The 22,568-nt window shown below is 46.6% G+C and overlaps 2 protein-coding genes across 10 annotated transcripts in view; both read left to right on the plus strand.

Moving 5' to 3' along the window:
• The first annotated feature begins 2,687 nt into the window (after nt 1-2,687).
• LOC114042808 (C2 calcium-dependent domain-containing protein 4D-like) lies at nt 2,688-6,814 on the plus strand. 2 transcript variants are annotated; one of them, XM_027861534.1, is made up of 3 exons: nt 2,688-3,405; nt 3,720-3,977; nt 5,453-6,814. In XM_027861534.1, the coding sequence occupies exon 3, from the start codon at nt 5,538-5,540 to the stop codon at nt 6,567-6,569; it is 1,032 nt and encodes a 343-aa protein (XP_027717335.1). In that variant the 5' UTR covers nt 2,688-3,405; nt 3,720-3,977; nt 5,453-5,537; the 3' UTR covers nt 6,570-6,814. The 2 variants fall into 2 exon arrangements, with proteins under 2 accessions (XP_027717335.1, XP_027717336.1); XM_027861535.1 differs by lacking the exon at nt 2,688-3,405 and adding an exon at nt 3,419-3,505.
• An 11,671-nt stretch (nt 6,815-18,485) lies between these two features.
• LOC114043225 (nuclear receptor ROR-gamma-like) overlaps nt 18,486-22,568 on the plus strand; it is a 32,610-nt gene continuing 28,527 nt past the window's right edge. Inside the window, exons 1-3 of one of the 8 annotated variants that reach the window (XM_027862270.1) lie at nt 19,137-19,220; nt 21,190-21,255; nt 21,735-21,764. In XM_027862270.1, the coding sequence (XP_027718071.1) occupies nt 19,181-19,220; nt 21,190-21,255; nt 21,735-21,764 (136 nt within the window). In that variant the 5' untranslated portion in view covers nt 19,137-19,180. Of the gene's footprint in view, nt 18,502-19,135; nt 19,221-21,189; nt 21,256-21,316; nt 21,353-21,448; nt 21,468-21,734; nt 21,765-22,568 lie in introns of those variants that run through there. The other 7 variants (XM_027862271.1, XM_027862267.1, XM_027862274.1 and 4 more) reach the window with 7 other exon arrangements.

A 22,568-nucleotide genomic window follows, 5' to 3' on the forward strand; every position in this document is an offset into this window, starting at 1 on the left:
AGAGAGAGAGAGAGAGAGAGAGAGAGAGAGAGAGAGAGAGAGAGAGAAATGTGTGAGAGAGAGACAGAGAGAGAGAAAGAATAAATTCCCACAGCTCCATCTACCACTCAAATTATAGAATCATTACCCCACAGGCCTCTCTCTATCTGGGAATCAGAACTATTGATCTGAACCTCTGGCCTGCTTAGCTCTCCATTCCTTTCAGAGCAGCTAGATGGGAGTTCCACACTGAAGCCTAGTTACTTCAAGGTGGAGTTCTTTTCACACACACACACACACACATGCACCTGTACACACACATAGAACATATATATATATATACACACACACACATGCACACACGCGCGCGCACCCCTCCTCCTGCTTCTTCCTCTAATTCCTCCTGGTTTTGTGACCCTGTCAAGAGTGACTGGGCCAAGACAGGGATCTGACCTTTCCAATAAGCAAATAATTTGCATCCCAGGTCCCCTAGGATCCCCTTGGCTTAACCAGATGGCACCTATATGGCTACTATAGCCCAACTAACCCCTATGTAATGTAATCAACTTTCAACTAATCAAGTACAGATTGTATAAGCTGTTTGATCCCTATTCAATTTTCAGTCCTGGGTTGCTGGTGTACATTCACAGGGATTTTAGAGGCTCTCTGGTCTGGTCCAGTCAGTCAGTCAATCAATGAGCATTTATTACCATATGTCAGGCAATGTGTCAGGCTCTGGAGACTACAAAGGCAAATACAGTCCCTGCCCTGAAGGAGCTCACATTTGAATGAGGGAGACAATTTGCAAACATACAAGTTATATACAATGAAAATAGAAGGTAACCTAACAGGGAAGTGAGAGGCAGGGAGGAAGGAAGACCAAAAAGGGCTCTTGTACAAGGTGGGAATTTTGCTAATCCTTACGTTTTGCAGATTAGGAAACTGAGGTCTAGAAAGGTGAAGTGACTTGCCCAAAGACACAGCTAGTTGCAGAACCTGGACCAAAACTCGGGCTTCTTGGCTCCTCAGTCCAGTGCTCCCCCCATTCCAATGCTGTCTCCCTCAAAAAAAAAAAAACGCAAACTCACTATTACATCAAGCTGGGCAAAGGTTAACAATGGGCAAGCCGTGAGTCTCAATGCACCTGTCACATCCAAGGGTCACCAGTAATAAACTGAACAAATAAACAAACATACTTGTTCAACCATCAAAAGCACTGAACCATCAAATGACGAAAATCATTTGTATGGTAATTCACATAGGTTCACGTGGGATGATATCAAGATCTCCGGGGTCCATGGTGTGTGGGGTACAGAGACCCTTATCAATGAATCGGAGACTCAGAGGTATTAGCAAAAAGAAAAATTCATTTATTAGCTTTCTTGAGAAAGGGCTCCCTCAGAGAACCAAAAAATTGGCGCTGACTGAAGAGAGCAGAGGTGTGTTCAGATCAACAGGTTATATAGGTCCTAGCACAATCCCCTTTCCCAGCCCCCCCTCCTCAGGGCTCATTAATGCAAGCTCTGAGGGTACAACCTATTCCAGGCAATCTACCCCAGCAACAAAGAACAAGGACACTTGTTACAACTTGCCTGGAGATGGGAGGTTTTCTTTTTCTTTTTCTTTTTCTTTTTAGAGTAAATAGTTTTAGAGAGGAAGGAGGAGGTCTGATAAAGTTGAAAAGCATGTTTCTTTACAAGGTCAACCAGCTGCAAGTGTTTTGACAGAACAAGAAGCAATTAACTCCCTGAAGAGGCTTCATTCCTGAGAAATTCTCAGAGATCATCTCTCACAATGGTGACTGACCAATCACCTTCAACACAGACACTCAGAGGCCTTTAGTTCACTTGGAGTAACTCACTACATTGCCAAATAGAAATTCAAGTGTTACTCACGGTATAACTCTTTGACACCAAAGCGCTTCCTATTAGAGTGCATTACCAGTCAAAAATCCTTTCACATCACAGAATGTCAAGACTGAAAAAGACCCTAGTCCAGTTCCCTCATTTTCCAGATGAGAAAACTGAAACCCAGAGAGGCTAAGAGTCACACAGCCCCCAGGTCACATAGATAGCCCATGTGTAATTTTGACTGGTATCTACATATTATCACTGATTGGAGTTTGTCTATAAAATTTAAGTGATACACTCAAGCTCACCAACCTGAGACAACCAACCCAGGCTACTTCTCTCCGGATGTTCACTTCTCTCTGCTGATTCTTTGGTTGGTCCTTTTGGTCAGACACGAGGAAAAACTTGGAGATGCTGACTAACCCAGGCTCAGAGCAGAACACAAGCAAAGGAGAAAATGAGGTCCCTGGTAGGGTGGAACCCTTGATAAGACTTCACACAACGATCCAGGACAGACCTCCTAGGAGGCTCCCCAGATCCCAAGAGAAGCTCCAGGACCGAGAGACCCTCTTGAAGGGCCTCCAGATGCTATAAAGACACTCAGCCTCTCCTTCCCTTTGAATTCCTTCCTTTTCCTCTATCCTGCCCGGCCCCCACATCCTGAGCTACTGTTTCCTCTCCACCTTATACATGTATTCACTTTCTTCCTTCTCTGAATACCGCCGTCCAGTATTCTGGGGCTGCAAAAAGAGATTCAGAAGCAGCCAAGATCAAGGGTGCCTGGGCCCTTCTGAGTTCTTCCCACTCCTTGGAGCTGAGGGCCCTGACTTCCCAATATCCCCCAGCTCTGTCATCCTTCCCAAATTTGAGAGACACTGGCCTGTGAATTGGAGCCCAGAGAGGAATGAGAAATTTCACCAATTCCCTTGATTATTTAAAGAGAGGGGGCTGTGCTCCCTTCACCATAGCGCACTACTGCAAGAGACTGGACAGGATGACCCAGAAGTCCTCTCTGGTACTGTTTGATAGGTACTGTGTGCCCGGACAGATGTTTGATTAGAGGGCCCTTGCAAAAGAAAAAAAAAAGAGTGTGGACTTTTAGGATGGGCTTAGGGGCTAGATTTTTACCAAGGCTGAGGACAGGACTAGGTTATCTATGTAATCAATGTGGGAGTAGACTCACAAGGACCTAGGCACAGTGACTGTAAGAGATGGAGCGATGGGAGCTCCTGGTACCCGTTCCCTTTCCCAAGGTTAAGAGTTACCAGTGAATCTTCCATAATAGATGGAGGTGGAGGTTAAGTAAGCCCATCTCCTCCCTCTCCCTGAGAGTTTTCTGAGAGAGGAGGGATAGCCCCAGACCCTGCCTGGAGGAAGGGGTTAAGGAGGCCGGGCCAATGGTCCCAGACACAGAGTTTCAGTGTTTATTCAGGAAAACAGGTCAGACTTGGCAGCAGCAGCCCCTGCTGGCTCCTCCCAGAAAGACAGAGCTAGAGGAATGAGCAGGGGAGAGAATTTGTACCTTCGCCCCTTTCCCCCACTCTCCAGGGCCCATGAGCAAGACAGCGAGCAACAGGTGAGCTTAGCAACTCCGGGGCACCCTCAGAGACACTCTGACAAACTGACAGTAACCAAAAGTAGCCAATGGGGAGAACCAGTAGAGTGGCTACAGCCAGGTGTGTGGGGTACCCTGGGGATAAGGGTGGAAAGGCCCCAGGAATACAGAAGGTGGTCAGCCTCCGGAAAGAGATCATGGAGACCTGGAAATGGGAGTGAGGGGGTTATTTAATAAAGCTGAAAGAGGAACAGAAGCTCCCTGCGTAACAATATCTGGGGGGGTGGGGGAAAAAATTAATGAATGCTTCCTTTGTGCTTGGCTTTCAATAACAGGTTCCCACTGGCTGGTGGGACAGGAAGTGAGAAAGGGAGGGGATGGGGAAGAAGGACAGACGCTGCCCTTGGACCAACACGCCCCATAGGCTCCAGGTGCATCAGGACTTTGCGAGAGGATCTGGAATAAGGGAAAGAGCCCCTCCTCTTCCACCACCTTCAAATCACCTTAGGTCATTAAAGGAGTTCAGAAGACAAGTTCAAGTCTGGCCACGAGGAAATTCAGCCGAATAGATCTGTGGATCTGGAGAGCTGCAGGTGTGGCAGAGATTGGGACTGAGGGCTAGGGCTGACATTGATTCCTCCCTGGGAAGAGGGGGCAACCAGGGATGGGGTTACCAGCAGAGACAGAGGAAGACTGAGGGATGATCAGACCAGGCCAAAGTAGGAGCCATGAGATCTCTGAGTAGGAGGGGGTGTGGAGGAGCTGCAGGGAAAGGATGGGTATGCCTGATTATGTCTAGGCCTGTAGGTGTTTACTGGGGTCCAGGTGTGTATGTCTGGCCCTGGACTGGTGTTTGTCTTTATCCTTATGCTATTAATTAATCTAAAATCATATGGCTCGGGCAATATGCTTGCGTGCATGCATTTGGCCCTTTCATCCAATGTTCATGGATTTGGAACTTAGAAGCCACTGAGTTCAATTTCACAGATGAGGAAACTAAGATGGAGAAAGGTTATGTGACTTACCTAGAGTCACACAGCCAGTAAGTGTCTGGGGGGAGGAATTGAACTAGGGTCTTCTTAACTCCAAGGCCAGACATCTATCCACTGTGCTACCTGGCTGCCTACAGCCCAACTATCCTGATGTGTTGCTATTTCTCTATGGAAAGGACATTCTATCTGATATGTGCTTATGTCCTTTTGTATATGTGTGCCTATGTCTGTTGCTGGCTGTGTGAATGTATTTCTGTGTGTGTGTCTGTATGTCTGTGTGTGTGTACACACATATATGTCCATCCGTGCCTGTCAATTCAATTCATTTTCACAAGTATTTAATAAAAATCTACTACGGGGCACTAGGTGGCAGAGTGATGGACCTGGAGTCAGAAAGACTCATCTTCCTGAGTTCAAATCTGACCTCAGACACTTAGTAGCTGTGTGACCCTGGACAAGTCACTTGACCCTGTTTGCCCCAGTTTTATCATAGGGAAAATAAGCTGGAGAAGGAAACGACAAACCACTCTAGTATCTTTGCCAAGAAAACCCAAATGGGGTCACAAAAGAGTTGGACATGACTGAAAAACACAACAAATAGTCCAGATACTCTGCTAGGCACTGGAGATACTAAGACCAAAAAATGACAGTCCCTACCCTCAGAGAGCTTCCATTCTACTAGTCCCTGTATACAAGTATAACAGTGTGTCTGCCTGTCCAAGCTTACCTATGTGCGTATGCCGATGTCCATGGCTGTGGGTACCTCTCTCTCTGTGCCTGTGCTGGTCTACGCTCTTCTGTCTCTGCTGTTGGTGTGTACGCCTGTGAACATGTGTAATTATCCATTTCCATGAATCTAAATGTCTGGGAGCTAGCTAGTGGTATCCCTTGCTCTTAACTATCATTTCATTTATCACTTTCTGTTCAGAAGGTAGCCAGAGACTGAGTATGGAAAATGAGAGAGGGGAGGGATGGAGGTGGGAGAAAATGGGGAAGTAGGCACCTCAGCCCCACCCTGAATTATCAGTATTAGGACAGCAGTACACACCTCCTGATTCTATTTTTCTCCCTCCTAGCCCAGCACCTTCAGCCAGCGACTGTGCACTTGGACTCTCCCATCTTCCTCCCTCACTCCCCTAACTCTGTGCCTCCCCTTCTTCCATGTGGCTTTTGGAGAAAGCGGGCTACAAGGGAGAGAGGGTAAAGCCTGGAACACCATGGAGGCCCCATATCTTATTCCCCAGAAGAAAGCCCCCTGGGACTTACTCTTCTGCTTGTCCCAATGTCCTAACCCCAGACCGAATACCCCAGTTTTTTATCCCCCCCAGGCTCCCAGACATGGGGGGCTCTGAACCCGGGACAGAGAGAGAAACAGGCTGGACTAGGGGGCAAGAACTCCATGGAACCTGCTCCCTGCCCCATCTGGCTGGACGGGAAGGCTGGTCCTTTCTTCTGGAGAGCCCCCATACCCGGCGCCGAGAGTCCCTTTTCCACATGGCCCCAGTGACCTCTGCGTTGGAGGAGCCCCCAATCAAGTCCCGACTGCACCTCTCAACTCCAGATCTGCGTCTCTGCTTGGCCCTGGAGAGTGATGTGGCCTCCTCACCTGACTCTTCACCCTTCAGCTCACCCCAACCAGGCCCTGCCCGACCCCATCTAGGCTCACCCAGGCTGCATCTCTCCAGACCTGGCTTCCCATCCCCTATAGAGGAGGGCTCAGCCAATGCCAGTCCCCACGCTGGCCACCACTTAGGTCCCCCAACACCACCCCTCTTCCATCTGGATTTTCTGTGCTGTCAGCTACAGGTGACTAAAGAGAGTGTGGTGAGCCTGGAACCCCGGGGTGGACAGCTGAGGTTGTCTGCTGAGTACCAGACAGGCTTGGGTCAGCTGCGGCTACGGCTCATCAGTGCTGAAGGGCTGCCTAGGGGCCGAGTAGGACCCAAGGGAAGCAGTGGCTGCTGTATCATATTTCGGCTAAGGCCAGGGAGTTGGCCTCAGGGACGGAGCAGGGTGGTGAAGTGTAGTTCCAACCCCATCTTCAATGAGGACTTCTTCTTTGAGGGACTTAAGCCCTCTGACCTGGCCACCCACAGTCTGAAGGCCAAGGTGCTGGACAAGGGAGCTGGCCTACGGAGGGATGTGTTGCTGGGAGAATGTGAGGCTCCACTCGTCAGCCTACTCCCCGCCTAAGGGCTCGGGTGGTGTGGGAGGAGGCCCTGTGCCCAGGTTCAGACAAGAACATGGGAAATGGGTGCTCTTTGGGGGGTCCCAAGAGAAGAGGGGCCTCCCTGGTGCTTCCCTTCTCCATCACCATGACTTTACCGGACATTGGTCTTTCCCTAAACCTGCCTTGAGGGTGTCCTAGCTCTGTCCTTAATCTGTTCATCTTTTCATTTGTTATGAAATCTATTTATTTTTGTTAATAAAATGTTAGTTAAACCCTCAGTCAAGCCCCCTCTGGCTTTCTTAGTGTTTGTCATCCCTACCTCTGGTGAGGCTTGGCTGTCTCATTCAATTCTCTCCTTTTACAGAGGAAGTTGGAGCCCGGGGAGATGAAGTGACTTATCCAAGGTCACACAGGTGCTGTGATTTCAACCCAGGTCCTTGAATTCAAAGTTCAAGATTCCACCACTGGGTGCCCAAGTTCACACAAGCTGATTAATGGCAAATGAGGGACTAAAGCAAAGAATTTCTGACTCAAGTCCAGTGCCCTTCCCACTAGACAGGCTCTTTTCACTGTATCTGGCAGCTCAGTGGTGCCATAGTGCACAAATCATCCAGCCTGGAGTCAGGGAGGCTCAGCTTCCTGAGTTCAAATCCTGCCTCAGACACTTACTAGCTGTGTGACCCTGGGCAAGTCACTTAACCTCTCTCAACCTCTGTTTCCTCATCTGTAAAATAGTAATCATAATGGCACCTACCTCACAGAGTTGCTGAGAGGATCAGATGTGAAAACATGGGTAGGGGCAGTTAGGTGGCTCAGTGGATAGAGTTCCAGCCTTGGAGTCAAGAGGACCTGAATTCAAATCCGGCCTCAGACACTTGACACTTACTAGCTGTGTGACCCTGGGCAAGTCACTTAACCCCAATTGCCTCACCAAAAAAAAGATGAGTAAAGAGCTTTGCAAACCTTGATGTGCTGTATAAATGCTGGCTATTTTCATTTTTATTGTGGGGTCAAAGAAAGAAGAGCTGGCTTTGGCAAGAAGACAGGCTACCTCTCCCTCAAAGATGACAGCAAAGGAAGAGAGAATAGGGGATAATGCTGAGGGTATTCACAAACCAGGGAGAAAAGGCAGCTCACAAGAGGTGACGTCAATTTTCTGGGTAAAGGAAAATAAAAAGGTTTTCTGAAGGGAGAAAAAGGGATATAGGTGGCTTAAGGAGAGAAGAGGAGGTTTGGAACTGGTTGTGTGGGGGATATGACAGAGGGTCAGTCGGGGAGGAGTTTTTGCAGCTGTGAGGGCCCGATTGAGACAACATAACGTCAATGTGTCACGGTTCTAGGCAGCACGATTGTGCTGTGTGCATTCAACGACATGGGAGTAAGAGCAGAAAGAAAGATGATAGGAAGTGAGGTAAGAGGGAGGTGGGGTGGAGTGGTTAGGATTTGGAACGGAATAAGCTGTAAAAGGCAGAGAGGGCAGGGAATTCAGGGTAGAAGACAATATAAACCAGCTCTCGATCTCTGATCTTATAAAGTTAAGCAAGTTAATAGAGAGTCAAGATTTCAAATGCAGGAAAATGAGGCCAGAGCGAGGCTGCTTTGGGTAGGGTGGATCGACCCAAGGTTTCAGTAAGGAAAGGGGTGAGACAAAGGGACAAGTAGAATGATTAGAGACCGTGCTTGGAGAGTGGAATTTGAGAGTTCTGGATGGGAAGGTGGAGCTCCTGTGGTTGAATGTGTCAGTCTCTGGCTGTGGCTGGATCGGAATGAAGGTTCAGATCATGGAGTTTAGAAGGCTGATGAACTAGGGAGCCAGGATGTTTGAAAGGACATCAGCATATATATTGATGTTCCACAGGTTGTGTGTGTGTGGTTTGTCCTTCGTTCTCAAAAAGGACCATGACATCAGGGAGATGATGACATAACTTGCAGTTGACTTTGATTTGAGGGAGGGAGGGCTGTGCAAAGTCACCAGCCTCACTTTTTCCTCCAGAGCCATCTGGGTCCTCTGGCCAGAGACAGATCAGGACAACTGGAGAGGATCCAGCTCTTCCATAGGTTATGATGGAGAGGAAAGCTATGAGCCAGGTACCATGCTTGAGAAAAAAACTGTGGCCAGGATCTGAATTTCAGTTCAATCATTTTTCAGTCATGTCCAACTCTTTGCGATCCCATTTGGGATTTTCCTGGCAAAGATACTGGAGTGGTTTACCATTTGCTTCTCCAACTCATTTGACAGATGAGGAAACTGAGGCAGCAAATAGGGCTAAGTGACTTGCACAGGGTCACATAGCTAGTAAGTGTCTGAGGACAGATTTGAACTCAGTAAGATGCCATCTTCGTGACCCCAGGCCCAGCGCTCTATCCATTGCACCACCAAGCTGCTAGGATCTAGAGAGGGTGATACTCACTAGCAATGGATCTCAAAGAAGGAAAAGTTATACCATAATGGTGGCAGGGGGAGAGTTTGCCATTGAATTTAGGGTCAGAGGATCTGGGTTCAAATCCCTGCTCTGTCATTTACTCCCTAAATGGCACTGGGCAAATCACTTTACTTCCCTGGACCTTAGTATCTTCATCTGTAAAATGGGGACCTCTAAGGCTCCTTTCACCTTTCAGTCTACGATCCCCAGTAGATTATAAACTTCTTCTTCAATCTAGCACAGTGTCTTGTACACAGTAGGGGCTTAATCCTTGTTTGAAATGAATTAGACAAAAGCCATCATCCTAATCCACAGTCATTTCCATACCTACCCCACCCTTTCCTGATCTGTTTCACTGCTCTATCCCACCCAAATGGACAAAAACTCAGCAGAGTTTTCCCTTTGGCTTATAAAGGCAGAGGAGGATAAAAGGCTGGGCCTAGCCCACAATGCTAAATGAATAAAATGATAGCCCCCAGGCACTGAGGGTCTGTCTTGCATGGGCAGACACAGAGAAAAAAAATGTAGGTCAGGCTGTGTTTACATCCTACCTGGATCGTCTCTTGACGTCAGCTCTGACCTTCTTACTCCTTTAAACTTTCCCAGGAACCTGTTCCTTTTAGCTCAGTCTTCCAAGAGGAAGGTAGGAGATAAGAAGGGATAGTGCCAACAACTACGTAAATGCCAATATGGGCTCGAGTTCTTCCCTCTTCCTCCCTCCATTCTTCTGCTCTTGGCTCCTCTCAGGCTCCTACTCGTTTTTCTTCCCCGCCCCCTCCCCATCCCTACCTACACTCCCACTGTTCCTCCCTCCATTCCCTGAAGTAATAAACACTTCTTTTGGCTTGGCTACTCTAATTGTGGGGCAACTAGGTGGCACAGTGTATAAAACACCAGGCCAGGAGTCAGGAAGATCTGAATTCAAATCCGGTCTCAGACACTTCCTAGCTGTGTGACCCTGGGCAAGTCACTTAACTCTTATTTGCCTCAGTTCCTCATCTGTAAAATGGGGACACACTGGAGAAGAAAATGGCAAACCACTCCACTATCTTTGCCAAGTCCAATGCTATAGTTGTACTCCAGATATCCACCAGGGGACAGCATTGGCCAAAGAATCAGGAATGCCTGTCTCTACTTTCTTTCAATAATGCTTTCTTTCCCTTACCTTATCTCCTCAAATTTATACACAGACACAAAGTCACTAAACAATCCCAAAATCTGAGCTGGAAGGGACATAAGAAACTATCCAGTGCAACCTAAACAAGATAAGGGATTTCTCCTTTACCTTTGTTGAGGTCTCTGTTAGGAAGGAGACTCCTCCAGCTTCCTCAGACCCAAGTTCATGAGGCTTGGGGCCATGGAAAGATGTAGATTCAGAAGACACGGGTTTAAGTAGATGCCCACCAATCAAGGAATGACTAAGCAACTTGTGGCTCATGAATAGTACTGTGCAGTAGGAAACGATAAATCTTATAAACACGGAGAAGCAAGGAAAGACTTACGGGAACTGATTCAGAGGTAAGTAAGCAGAGCCAAGAAAAAAGATCCACAATGAGTATGGAAATGGACATGAAAAGAATGACCACAAAACAAGTGGAGATGAATATTCTAAAATTACAAAGTGCAAGCACAACCCCAAAGAGCAGATACAATAAGGTATCCCCACATTTCTTTGCAGAGGTGGAGATTAGGGGAAGCTCCACCAGCATAGAATATTGTATATATTGTCAGATTATTTTTTTCCAATGTATGGATCAGTTTTGCTAATTTTTCCCCTTTTTCTTCCTCTTATCTTTTTTTAAATTTTTGTTATATGGAATAATGATCTGGGAGGTGGAAGAGGAAAGATGAGAGGGGAGAGATCTAGATGATGTAAAAACAAAATATATCGATTTTTAAAAAAATTTCTGAAGACATGGGTTTGAATCCTGGCTCTACTACTTAGTTCCTGTGACCTTGAGAGTCACTTTACTTCACATCTGTAAAATGAGAAATTGAACTAAATGACTGCCCTCAGCGGTTCCTTCCAGCTCTAAATCTATAACCCTATGTTCCTGTATTTTTTTTTTAGCAAGACTCAAAAACATTTATTAAGCATCTTTTACGTGAAGAGAAAAGCGGTAGACACTGAGGAAGTAAAAAGTTTAAGGTAGACATTATCTTACCTTCATAGAGCTTACAGCCCAGTAGGAGTATGACAACATAAATAACTATGTAAAATATTTATCATCTTAATCATTTTTCAATCATCCAGTCCAACTCTTCGTGACCCCATTTGGAGGAAGTGTATCATAATAGATAGAACTTTGGACTTAGAGCCAGAAAGACCCGAACTGGAATTTCCCCTCCAGCATTTGGATCTGTGTGACCCCATGGTCACTTACTAGTTGTGTGACGTTAGGCAAGTCACTTTACCCTGTTTGCCTCAGTTTCCTCATCTGTCAAATGAGCTGAAAAAGGAAAAGGCAAACCACTCCAGTATATCTACCAAGAAAATCCAAATGGGGCCCCGTAAAGTCGTATACAATTGAACAGCAATAACAAAGCACTTTATAAAAGCTTTTTCATTCATTCATCCTTACTGGTTCTTTTCCAATTGCTTTTCCAAACAAATGAAAGAAGACTAATTGGAGACAATGGGCTGAGTTGGCCTGGGCTGAAAAGGAGAGATGAAAATGAAACTTTGGGGGGGGGGGTTCAGAAATCAAAAATAAGACAGTCAGGAACTCGTCTTTCTGACAAGTTGCTGCTCATTTGGTCAATGTTTCCCAGACCTAAAGAAGTCAAGACAAGAAATTCATCCAGTACTAGCCTCATAAAATGACAAACTCTCAAAAAAGGCAAAGACCAGAAGCAGTTGGTCAAATGAAGCCAGTTTTCTGAGGGGAAAAAAAAAAGAGGCCAAGACCACAGAGATCGTGAGAGCCTTGATTTTTGTCGAGCCCAAAGGCAAGGCCTAAGAGGGAGCCAGACATTAAGCATAGCAAGCATTTTGAACCGAGAAGAGATGGGAAGAGAAAAAGCCAAGTGAACCAGCTCCAAGCTTCATCTTCTAAATTTTCATGAGAACAAAATGTTAACATTCTAATATTTACTTTCCTTAATCTCATATTTGCCATTTTAGAAAGGCAAAGGTCAAAGTAAACCAAGCCTTTGTGAAGATTTTTCCCATGTGGGAAAAATCAATTAGTGCCTGAAGATGGGGCTGAGTGTTGTAACTTTAATCATATTTAAATGTGTTTTCTAAGGAATCTTAGCTCACAATCTTGTCATTCAGAAAGCCCAACGGAGGATTTCTGTTGGTCCTTGGCCGTTAGATCAATTTTAAGATCAAATTTAAGTTTTACTGATGGTTTATATTCCCAGGCAAACCAGGGGTGGAAAATAGGGATACAAAATAATAAAGACGGGAACAGCTTATAATGTAATCCTAGTATATAGGGCAGCTGTATTGGGATTCAGCAAATCAGTAGTGAATTAATTCATTACCTTCAGGGGTTACCCTGTTTCAAAGTATTATCTTAATAAAGTGGCTCCTTCCTAAACATATTTTGGGTCTGGTAATCCTCTAAGGGAGAACAACTTACAATCCCTAGTGATTAAAGACCGTGGCCTGTTAATTGAGAGCTGCTGATGTTAATTATGTGCTAAGTGGTAGAGTGAATGACGGCTGTTAAAAAAATAACTCATAAAAGGAAAACTTACATGGAGGTCACTAACTCTGGGCAGTGATGGGATAGTGTTAAAATCTGAGTCATGAAGACTTGTGGTCAAATCCTGCCTCAGACATGTATTAGCTGTGTGAGCCTAGGAAAGTCATTTTCCCTCTGCCTGTTTCCTCCACTATAAAAATGGGGATAATAATGGGACCTATCTGCAAGGGTTATATGAAGATTGAATAAGATAATATGGAATGCACTTTGCAAATCTTAAAGTGCTATATAAATGCTAATTATTATTATGATGATGTTATTATATTTTATATAGGGGCAGCCAGGTGGTATGCTGGGCCTGGAGTCAGGAAGGCTCATCTTTCTGAGTTCAAATCTGGCCTCAGACATCATCATAATAATAACTAATATTTATATAGAAATTTAAGGTGCTATCCACTGTGTTCTATCCTGTCTATCCATTGTGCCACCTAGCTACCCCCTTATAAAGTTCTTACTATGTGCCAAGCACTGTGCAAAGCACTGGGGATACTAATAGAAAAAAATGAAGATAGTCCTTGCTTTCAAGAAGCTTATAATCTAATTGAGGAACATCATACAAAAAGTCTCAGCTGCAGAGAAAGACCCAGAAGCCCTAAGGGTGTTGCAGAGGGGAAGATGGTATGACCTGGATAACCTTAGCTTACATCAGGCAGTCAGATGGCACTGCTGGGCATCGGCAAGGCACAGAGACAGAGTCAATGGCAAGGATTGGAGGTTCTGAAGAGGCCATGGCAGGGCAAATGTCAAAGCCTGGTGGGACTACATCTCAACAGCAGAAAAGAGTTGGTGATTCCCATCTCTTCTAAGGGCTGAAAAGTCAAAGAGCTCACATGGGTTCTGAGTATCCTGGGGGTTGGGGGAATAGGAAGGCCCCCACCCCAGGGGTGGGTCCTCTCACCATCCAGCTATTCCATCTGAGAACTGGGCCAGGGTTGAGAAAACCAAAACAAGTTTCATAATATATTGTTGGGTCTGCCTACCCCTCTAAGAGCTCACTCATGAGCAATAGTGAAAGCTAAGACTGGGGCTAAGACTGGGATATATCAAAGCTGAGATTAATCAATCAACAAGTATTTATTAAGCATCAATCATTTACTAGGCACTGGTGATACAAGTACAAAAAAATGAAAAAAAATTTCTACATGTAAGGAGCTTACATCCCAATTGAGGAGACAAGTACATATAAAAATATATAGTCAAGTCAAGTCAACCAGCATTTATTAAGCACTTACTGTGTGCCAGGCACTATGCCAAGCACTGGGACTGCAATCATCTTTTTTTTTCGTTCTACTATGTTATGGAAATGCTTGTTTTGTTTCATAAACTAAAAATAAAATAAATTTCAAAAAAAACAAGGTGGGGCGGGATGGTCATTGATCTTGAGATGCTCACAGTCTAAAGGGGCAGTCGACATACCAACAACTATGTACAAACAAGATGTAGGCAAGCTAAATCAGAGTTGATCTCAGAGGGAAGGCATGAAGATGAGGAAGGACTGCAAAGGCTTCTCATAGAAGATAGAACTTTAGTTAAGATGTGAAGGAAGTCATAAATATGGAGTTAATAAATCCACGTACATACAAAGAAGTTAAATACAGAGTAGTTAAGGAGGAAGGGGGAGCCCTAAACGTTGGACAGAGGTCAAGAAAGGCTTCACCTACAAGGCAGGACCTGAGCTCAGTCTTCAAGGAAGAGATGGCTTCTAGGAGGTGGAACCATAAGACCTCCAGGCGTGGGCGACCAACAGCACCTAGACCCTGGGTGGCAATCCACTCCCGTTGGTTCTACTCTAATGCCTTGTCCAGGCAACCCTGGGTTCTCCTACACTGGCAGAACTAAGTTTGGCAAATCCAGGGCCTACCAAGCTGGAAAAGACTCCACCACAGGCCTGGCGACACATATTGATTGGGGGAAGACTAGTCTAGCTAGGTTGGGAGAAGATCATCTCCAGAAAGTTGCCTAGCGATAGAAATTTGTGTATATGTGTACCCAAGAGACTTAATAAAGGCTTATTGAATTGAATTGGTGCTAATTGAATATTCAGGCTTCTAATCTTTTTTTTTCCCCCACCCAAGCTAGAGGTCACTATGCTGCTCCATCCTTCTCTGTAACAGTTGTAGGATTCCCCAAAGCATAGATTCCCAAAGGTCCCCTTTGGCTTATAGGAATTCAGAGAAAGGAGACATTACTGGGGGTTATAGCAGTCAGACACAATGGACTTGAGCTAAGAATGAGGCTGATTAAGGGGTGGGGATGCAACCCATTGGGAGATGATCTAATGGCAGAAGTGATTAGACCTCTGCTGTCCCCATGGTAAGCTCACCCCCTGGCCCTCACTACCTCAAGCACCTCCCTGAGAAGGCAGCCAGGCTAGGTTTTAAGTGGTTTCTGTGGTCGGGGCTAGAGGGAGGGAGGGGAAGGAGAAGTTGATGCTGATCCCCAGCTATTCTTCCCTCCCCACTCCACCTCTGCCGGCTTGCCTGCCCCCAAGGCTGAGATCCCCCTGCCTGATAAGGGGCTCTGCACTTGGGGGATCGAAATGACTGGCTGATGTCTATCTGCCTCCTTGCATAAGAGTGCGTGGGTGGTGGGGGGGGGTTGTTAAAAACCACTGCCCAGCTCCGGAGGGATCGATTCTCCTGGAAAACAGGCTGAGATTGCAGCCGGAGGGAAGGCGTGAGTGCCTGGAGTACTAGTGGCTGGGAAGGCTAGGGGATCTCCTTCCCCGTGGAGGGGAACTCCAGTATACTAGGCCCAAGCTTGGTAGGAAAGAGATTGGCCAGGGGAGAAGGAGGAAACACCTAACTCACCCTGTCCTCTGGGCCCTGTTCTTCACTTTCTTCCTCCACCTGCGTATTGAGCATAAGTGAGGCAGAATGGGCATCCCCACTCTGATGGGACAAACTGGCCTCCCTTCTGCTCCCTGGACCCATTTATAGTGATCCTACCTTACCAGCCAGTGGGAGGAGAGGGAGACACGACTTTGCCAACGAGAAGTAGATTTGTTAGTGTGAGGCACCACAGGGCCTAGGCCATGATCTCCAGAATAAGACCTTATCATGCTCTCCACCTCCTGAAAGAGAGGTGATGGACTCAAGATGCAGAATGAGACCTACATTTCTGGACGTGGTCATTTGCTCTATTTGACCATGCATATTACACGTTTTATTTGACTTTGCACGTTACAAAAGTTTTTCTTTTTTTTTTTTTTTTTGAATCAGTGTAAAGGAGGGAGAATAAATGCTTATTAATTGAAAAAATAGAATAAGGCTATTAGTTGTCTGGACGTGTATATGATGCCTCATCTGTCTTCTCCCATTGGTTAATTTTCCCCAAAACCTGCATTTTAAGAATCAGTCATTCTTCATTCTCTAGACTACGATCGCCATCACCTCCTCCAACCCTTCTCTGCTCTCTTGTTGACTTGGGGAGGGGAACTGGACAAAGGAGAGAAAAGGAGGTAGATTCAGAAAAGTAGATGGGGAAGAGGCAAAGTTGAGCGCCTGGTGGTGGGCAGAGTGAGTTCCTTTACGCTGGAGGTCAGGACCTTCCCTTTCACAAACACCACGTGCAAGACCCAGCAGAGTTGGGCTTTCTGGTTACTGTTCTTCTGCCCAGCCTGACTTGCCAAGTCATATAAAAGGCACGGGGCCAGAGAAGTGTGCCCTCCCAATCATGAGCTGTGCCCCACCCCTCTCCATCCTGCATAGCCTGTCCATTTGCCCCTAAGGAGAGGAGTCAATCAGGGCTGGACAAATCAACCCCAAGGCCCCTCCCCTTCTATGTCAAACCTGTTGGTTTGTAACAAATACACACCCTGACTATCCCTAGCAGAAAGTCATCATAACTCTCAAAGATAAAAACTGAGAGAGAACCTGGGACATTGTGAGTGTTGAATTCTTACTCATATTTTAAAGCAGTGTGTAGCAGAAAGAGGTCTGGATTCAAATTCTACCTCTGGCACTTACAAGTTGTGTGACCTTGGGCCAGTCATTCATCCATAAAATGGGGGTGCTATTACCTATACTACTTACCCACCTCACAGGTTGTTATGAAAAAGGTAACATCAAGTTATTATATAACTTTCAATTATTATTTTGGTGAAGACCTTTTGATTTCATCAATGTGGGGGAAAGCCTAGTATGGAAATTCCCTCTAGTGACCAATAATAGCTAATATTTATATAGCATTTTAAGATATACAAAACACTTTCCATTATATAATCTCACATATGAGGCAGTTGATATTATTGATCCCCATTTTCTAGGTGAGGAAACTGAGGCACACAGAGGTTAAGTGACCTGCCCAGGATCATACAACTATCAAGTGCCTGAAGCAGGTTTTGAACTCAGATGTTTTCTGAGTCCCAGGCCAGGCTCCATCCATTATGCCACACTGGCTCCAACAACAAAGGGAGATCAGCAACTCAATCTTAATGTATAGTCTTGCAGAGTTGCCTAGGGTGCTAAGAGGTGGAATACCCTCCCTGCCCACGACTTGGTTATAAAAGTCAGAAGCAGAGCTTGAGCCCAGGTCTTCCTGACTCCAAGGCCAACCCTCTATCCACAGTGACACATTACCTCTCAATCCCCATTCCAGTTATTATTATTATTATTATTATTATCTCCATTCTTCCTGTCTCCTTTAATAGGATTCATATAGAAACAGTTTGGGATCAAGTTACTATCCTACTCTTATATTTAATGTTCCATATTCTATGACACAGGTGGGTAAAATCATTATTATTTCATGATTCTCATCTTTATATTTCAATGTCCTATTTGCAGGACACTCCATCTCTCACCTCCCATCTGAGCACTATCTGTCCCCCATGCTTGGAATGCTCTGCCCCTCCCCCGCCCCCACCCCCAGCTCTGCCTTTTGGTTTCCTCAACTTCATTCCAGTATCAGTTCAAAGCCTACCTTCTATAGGAGGCCTTTCCCAGGCTTTGGCATTTACTTGGATTTTCAGATATGCCATATTCCCCTTCTAGAATTCCCCTTCTAAATTCTAAGAGGGTAAGGCCAATTAATACGTCACCTAAACTTTGTACCTTCTGTTCCGTGCTCACCATGGGCACTTCATGAACATTTGTTGAATTAAATTGAATCCTTAAAGACAAGTATTAAAAAGAACACTGGACTTGAAATCAGGAGATACTTGGGTTCAGATTCTCTCTCTTATACTTCCTGTGTTACCATGAGCAAGTGACTTAACCACTCTGAGCCTCAGAAGTTAATAGACCCACCAGGTCAAGGAGGGTGGAACAATTAAGATAATAGAAATGCAAAGTAAACCTCAAAAGACTATATTAATATCAACTATTAAAAAGTCCTAAATATACAGACAGTTCTGATAAAAAAAAAGTGCTCTGGACAAAATTAATTCTCTTCTATCCGACTCCCCACTGGGAAGTTTGTCTTCGTAGTTAAACTTCACTTCTCTTTGGTGCCAGAAGCAGAAATCTTGGCAGGGAAATGGAAGCAGGTCTCCATGGAAGGGAGGAAGGGGGCCGGGTGGCTAGAGAACCAAAGGACAGCTGCTGCCTACTTCCTCCATGCAGGCCTCCACGTGGTGGGAAAGGGGGGGATTGGGATGGAAGTGGGGGGGGGGGAGGCCAGAGTCACGAGGCCGCAGCATGGCCAGGTCTTCAGCTGCTGTTTACCAGCTGGGGAGGGAGGAGGGGTGCCCAGGAGCCCTGCCCCCTCCTGTCTGGCTCCCTGCCAGCCCCAGCCTGTTGGGTAACATTGGGAGCCAGGCCCAGCTAATCAAACCCTGGTACTGGGCCTGGGACGGGGACAGGCGGCCACCAGGGCAGGTATTTGTTCCTGTCTCTCAGGCCTGAGAAAGGGGGGAGGGGAAGGGGTGGGGCGTTGGAGAGAGAGGGTCTCTAAGTCCTGGGATCTGCTGTAGGGCCCTCACTTCTTTCCTGCCCCACCCAACACCCCCAGCCCCATATTCCTCTGAGCTACCTGTCTCAGCTTTCTCCAGATAATTTGCAGAGCTCAGGACTACCTGTGTTAGTTACAGAGTGGCATGTGCACTCTGTATCTAGTAGGCCTTCAAGGCATGGGAGATCACACCTGGTCTGGGAGGTGCAGGGGCAGCCTGGAGGGTCTGGGCAATATAGGGAGAGGACCTGGAGGAACTGAGGTAGGTAGTGGGTTGGAGGAGAGGCCCGAGCTGCCCTGCTAGATCTCCTGTATCTCTGTATCCCCCTTATCTTTTCCCAACCTCTATCTTTCCTCATCTCCCCTTCTCTCTATTGTCCTTCCCTCTGACATGCATCTTCTCTGGCTTTCCATTTCCCCAGTTTCTGTCCTCCCCCCTTCCCTCCCCCCCCCCGCTTGCCAGTAGTGCCAGGGTGCTCTGCCAGCCACTCCTCTCCCCTGCCTACTGCCTAGCCAGGTGCTCCCTCCCTCCTTCCCTCCCTCTCTTTCTCCCCTGGGCCCTGATCCCCACCCGGGACCAAGGACTTCCAACAAGTGAGCTGCCCCATGGACAGGGCCCCACCGAGTCACCACAAAGCCACAAGGGGTAAGACAGGGAGGGCGGGAAAGGCACAGGAGAGAAGAAGGGAAAGAGATAGGAGGACAGGTAGAGAGAAGAGAGACAGGAGGTGGAAAGAGAGGAGAAAGAGGAAAGAGGGAGAGACAGGGAAAGAGGAGAAGCAATGAAGAGAAAAAGGGAACAGGAAGAAACAGGAGGAGAGAGAAAGAGAAAGAGAGAAAGAGAACAGAAGAGATAGGGGACAAGGAGAGATTAGAGAGATAGGATAGAGACATAAAAGGAGAGACAAGAGAAGAGGAAAGGTAAGGAGAAAAACTAGAAAGGAGAAGAAAAACACAAGAGGAGAGACAGGAAATAGAGAGCTAGGATAGAGAGATGGGAAAAGAGGAGTGATGAGGCAGGGAGAAATAGTTAAGACAAGAGGAGACCACCAGAAAAAAAGGGGAAGACAGGAGAAAGAGACAGAAAAGGGAGAGACAGGGGATTGGGAAAGATAAGGAGAGACAAAAAGGGAAGAAGAGGAAAGGAGGAAGAGAGGCAGGAGAAGGTCACAGTGAGGAGAGAGAAAGAAACAGTGCAGGGGGGGGAATCTTGGAGTTCATTTTCAGCTAGTTTGTTGTGGGTCCCTTGTGTGTTTCTACACAGACATAATTATTAGGGTCCTATCCACACCTGGGCTCCACATCCCTAGCTCTGAGTCCCTCTTGGCATCTCCCAGTTTTCCTGGTGTTTCCCACTTGGCAGTGCCCAAGCTGAGAGAGCTTGATCCTGGTTGTAGAGGATAGTGGGGGGGGGGGGGTATCGGAAAAAGCATTCCCCACTGCCTACCCTGAAGTAAGCTCACTTTTTGATGTCAATGTCAGTACCAACCAGGTAGATTTTTAATTCTGAGGGAGTAGGGGATAGTATTGACCATGAGACAACTGGGAGGCGATTTTTTGGGGATAGAGGCACCAGGGCACAAGCAGGCACACAGGTCTAGCCCTGAGATTTTTTACATCTTTGTCTATGATGGACACTTTTGGCAATCTAGTAGTCAGAAGACCCCTTCTTAGAATTAGGTTTTTGAATTCATAAAATAAAATATATAAGATTGTGAAGGAAACCAATTCTAAAAACAAATTCATGAATTCCCCAAGTTAAAAGCTCCTGAATCTAGAACCTCAGATGCAGCTGTTTGGCTTTTGGCAGAGGAAAAAGCTTCTGGGCCTCAGTTTCTTCTTGGGTGGTGAAGTAGACAAGAGTGCTGAGACCTGAGTTCAAATCTAGGGTCTGCCACTTATTAGCTATGTGACCCTGGGCAAATCATTTAACCCCTGCCTGCCAGAGTTTCCTCATCTGTCAAATTGGGGATAATAATAGGGGATTGTTGTGAAGATAAAATGAGTTAATATTTGCAAAGCACTTTGAAAACCTTAAAGCGCTGTATAAAGGCTGCTATTATTAGGATTATGAGGCAAAAATGAGAGCATTGGACTATTCAACTTGACAAGCATTATTTATTAAGTGGTTTCTTTGTGTCTGGCTCTATGCTAGGGACTGGATGATTCCTAAAATCACTTCTAGCCTGAAATCTGTGAACCTATGACTTCTGGTCCCTCTAAACCCTCCGACTAGCTAAGTGGTCCCTGCCGCTCTCTCTGTTTCCTCTCTGGTGAGCCTTACCTAAAATCAGATCCTCCCAGAGCCCTCCATGGTCAGGCTAGCATAGATGTCAGAGTGGCCAAGCCACTTGTAAGTGTGTGTGTGTGTGGTGGACTGGAGGTTGGGGGGGGAAGGAAACCTTTCCCTATGCTGGTGATGGAGAGAGGGAAAATGTCTTTTTCCATTATTAGCCCCCAGGGCATCCAGGATACATACAAAAAGGCTGAACCCCAAGAATACTGAGTACCACACCAGGGAGGAAGCAAGAAAACTCAAAGGCTGGGGCAAAGGCAGAGTAGGTCCAAGGAGGTAGGAAGTACTCTCCCACTGCCTCCTCCCTTCTCTCCTCCAGATGTTGTCTGTCCAACCAACAATCTGAAGATTTACCTGGCTGGGGTACAGGGAGAGGAAGAGGGAGGTATGTGGCCAGCTTGGAGCTGAGGGAGCCAGGCAGCCAGTCTCCTCCAACCTGGTAGAGCTGGAAGGACAGAGGAAATAATATCTGTGTGGCTGGAGTGAGTAGGAAGCCAAGAGTAGCTCCCCAAGTCTTGGTAGGCCTGGGGGGGGGGGGGGGTCTAAGGTGAATTGCTCAGGAACTCTTACTTCTTAACCTGTCTCCCAGATCCAGAGGTGAGTAAGGCTGCTTGGCCTACCCCTTTCCCCATTATGCATTCTATTCTACTTTGGACCCCAAACCAAAACTGGTCCTTCTCAGTGTGGTATTGTGGGTTTACAGAGGCCAATGAGGTTCAGCAACAGGTTTGGTTGAGGTGATGGGGGGCTAATGGGTTGTGGGGTGGGGTGTATTTGTGACCAGTCGGGGAAGAGGACTCTCATCTCTTGGCCCTATCTACCTTCAATGGGCCCAGAGTCCTCATAATTCTCCTTTTCTTACAGGGCCTGAAACTGCCAAGAAGACCCATACCTGTGAGTGTATATGTGTATGTTGGGGGTGGGGAGCTGGGAGATGGGGATTGAGACCGGGGTCTGCTGGGGTGGAGGGGTTCCTGGACTTAGAATTTTGGAGAAATGGACAACTTTGAAAAATTAAGGTGGGGGGAAGGCAAAGATGGTAAAAGATAGGAGAAAGGCCAGAGGAGATAAAAATGACCAGGAGAGCTAAGAAGAAGGGACAATGTAGGGAAAGAGAGAATGAAGAAAAACATTCATTGATATTGGGAAAATGGAAAGATGGAGAAAGGAAAATGTGGGGAAAGGAAGGATAAGAAGAGAGGAAAAAGGAGAAAGTAGATGATAGGGAAATAGACTGGGAAGGACAGGAAGAGAACAGCAATGGCAGATAGGGAGGATATAGGAAATCTGAGGGTAGGCAGGGATGGAGGCTCAGCCTGGAACCTGGTAAGGGAGGCTGGCAAGGGGATCTAGAAGGGCTCTGTGGCCAGCCTGGGGTTTGGTGTTCATCTCTGTGGTTAACACATCCTGAGGTGTGAATGAGGAGAAAGAAGTGTGGCAGGGAGAGGGGGCCAGAGGGGAGGGGAGGAGGAAGAAGTAGGAGCCCATCCCCCCACCTGCCACGGGACACAAAGTGTTTCAATGACCAAAGCTGTTGAGACACCGGCATAGGCAGTAGGGAGGGAGGTTAGACCTCAGGAAGGACTTCCTCATGGCTACTGATTGGACATACTAAAAACAAGGAAGAGACTTCATCTTCCTTGAGAATCTCTCTGCTCAGGGCAAGATTCACACCCTCCTCCTACACCGCCCCCTCAC

The sequence above is a fragment of the Vombatus ursinus genome, unplaced genomic scaffold (assembly GCF_900497805.2).
Source record: "Vombatus ursinus unplaced genomic scaffold, bare-nosed wombat genome assembly UNPS02014768.1, whole genome shotgun sequence".
NCBI classification, from domain to species: domain Eukaryota; kingdom Metazoa; phylum Chordata; class Mammalia; order Diprotodontia; family Vombatidae; genus Vombatus; species Vombatus ursinus.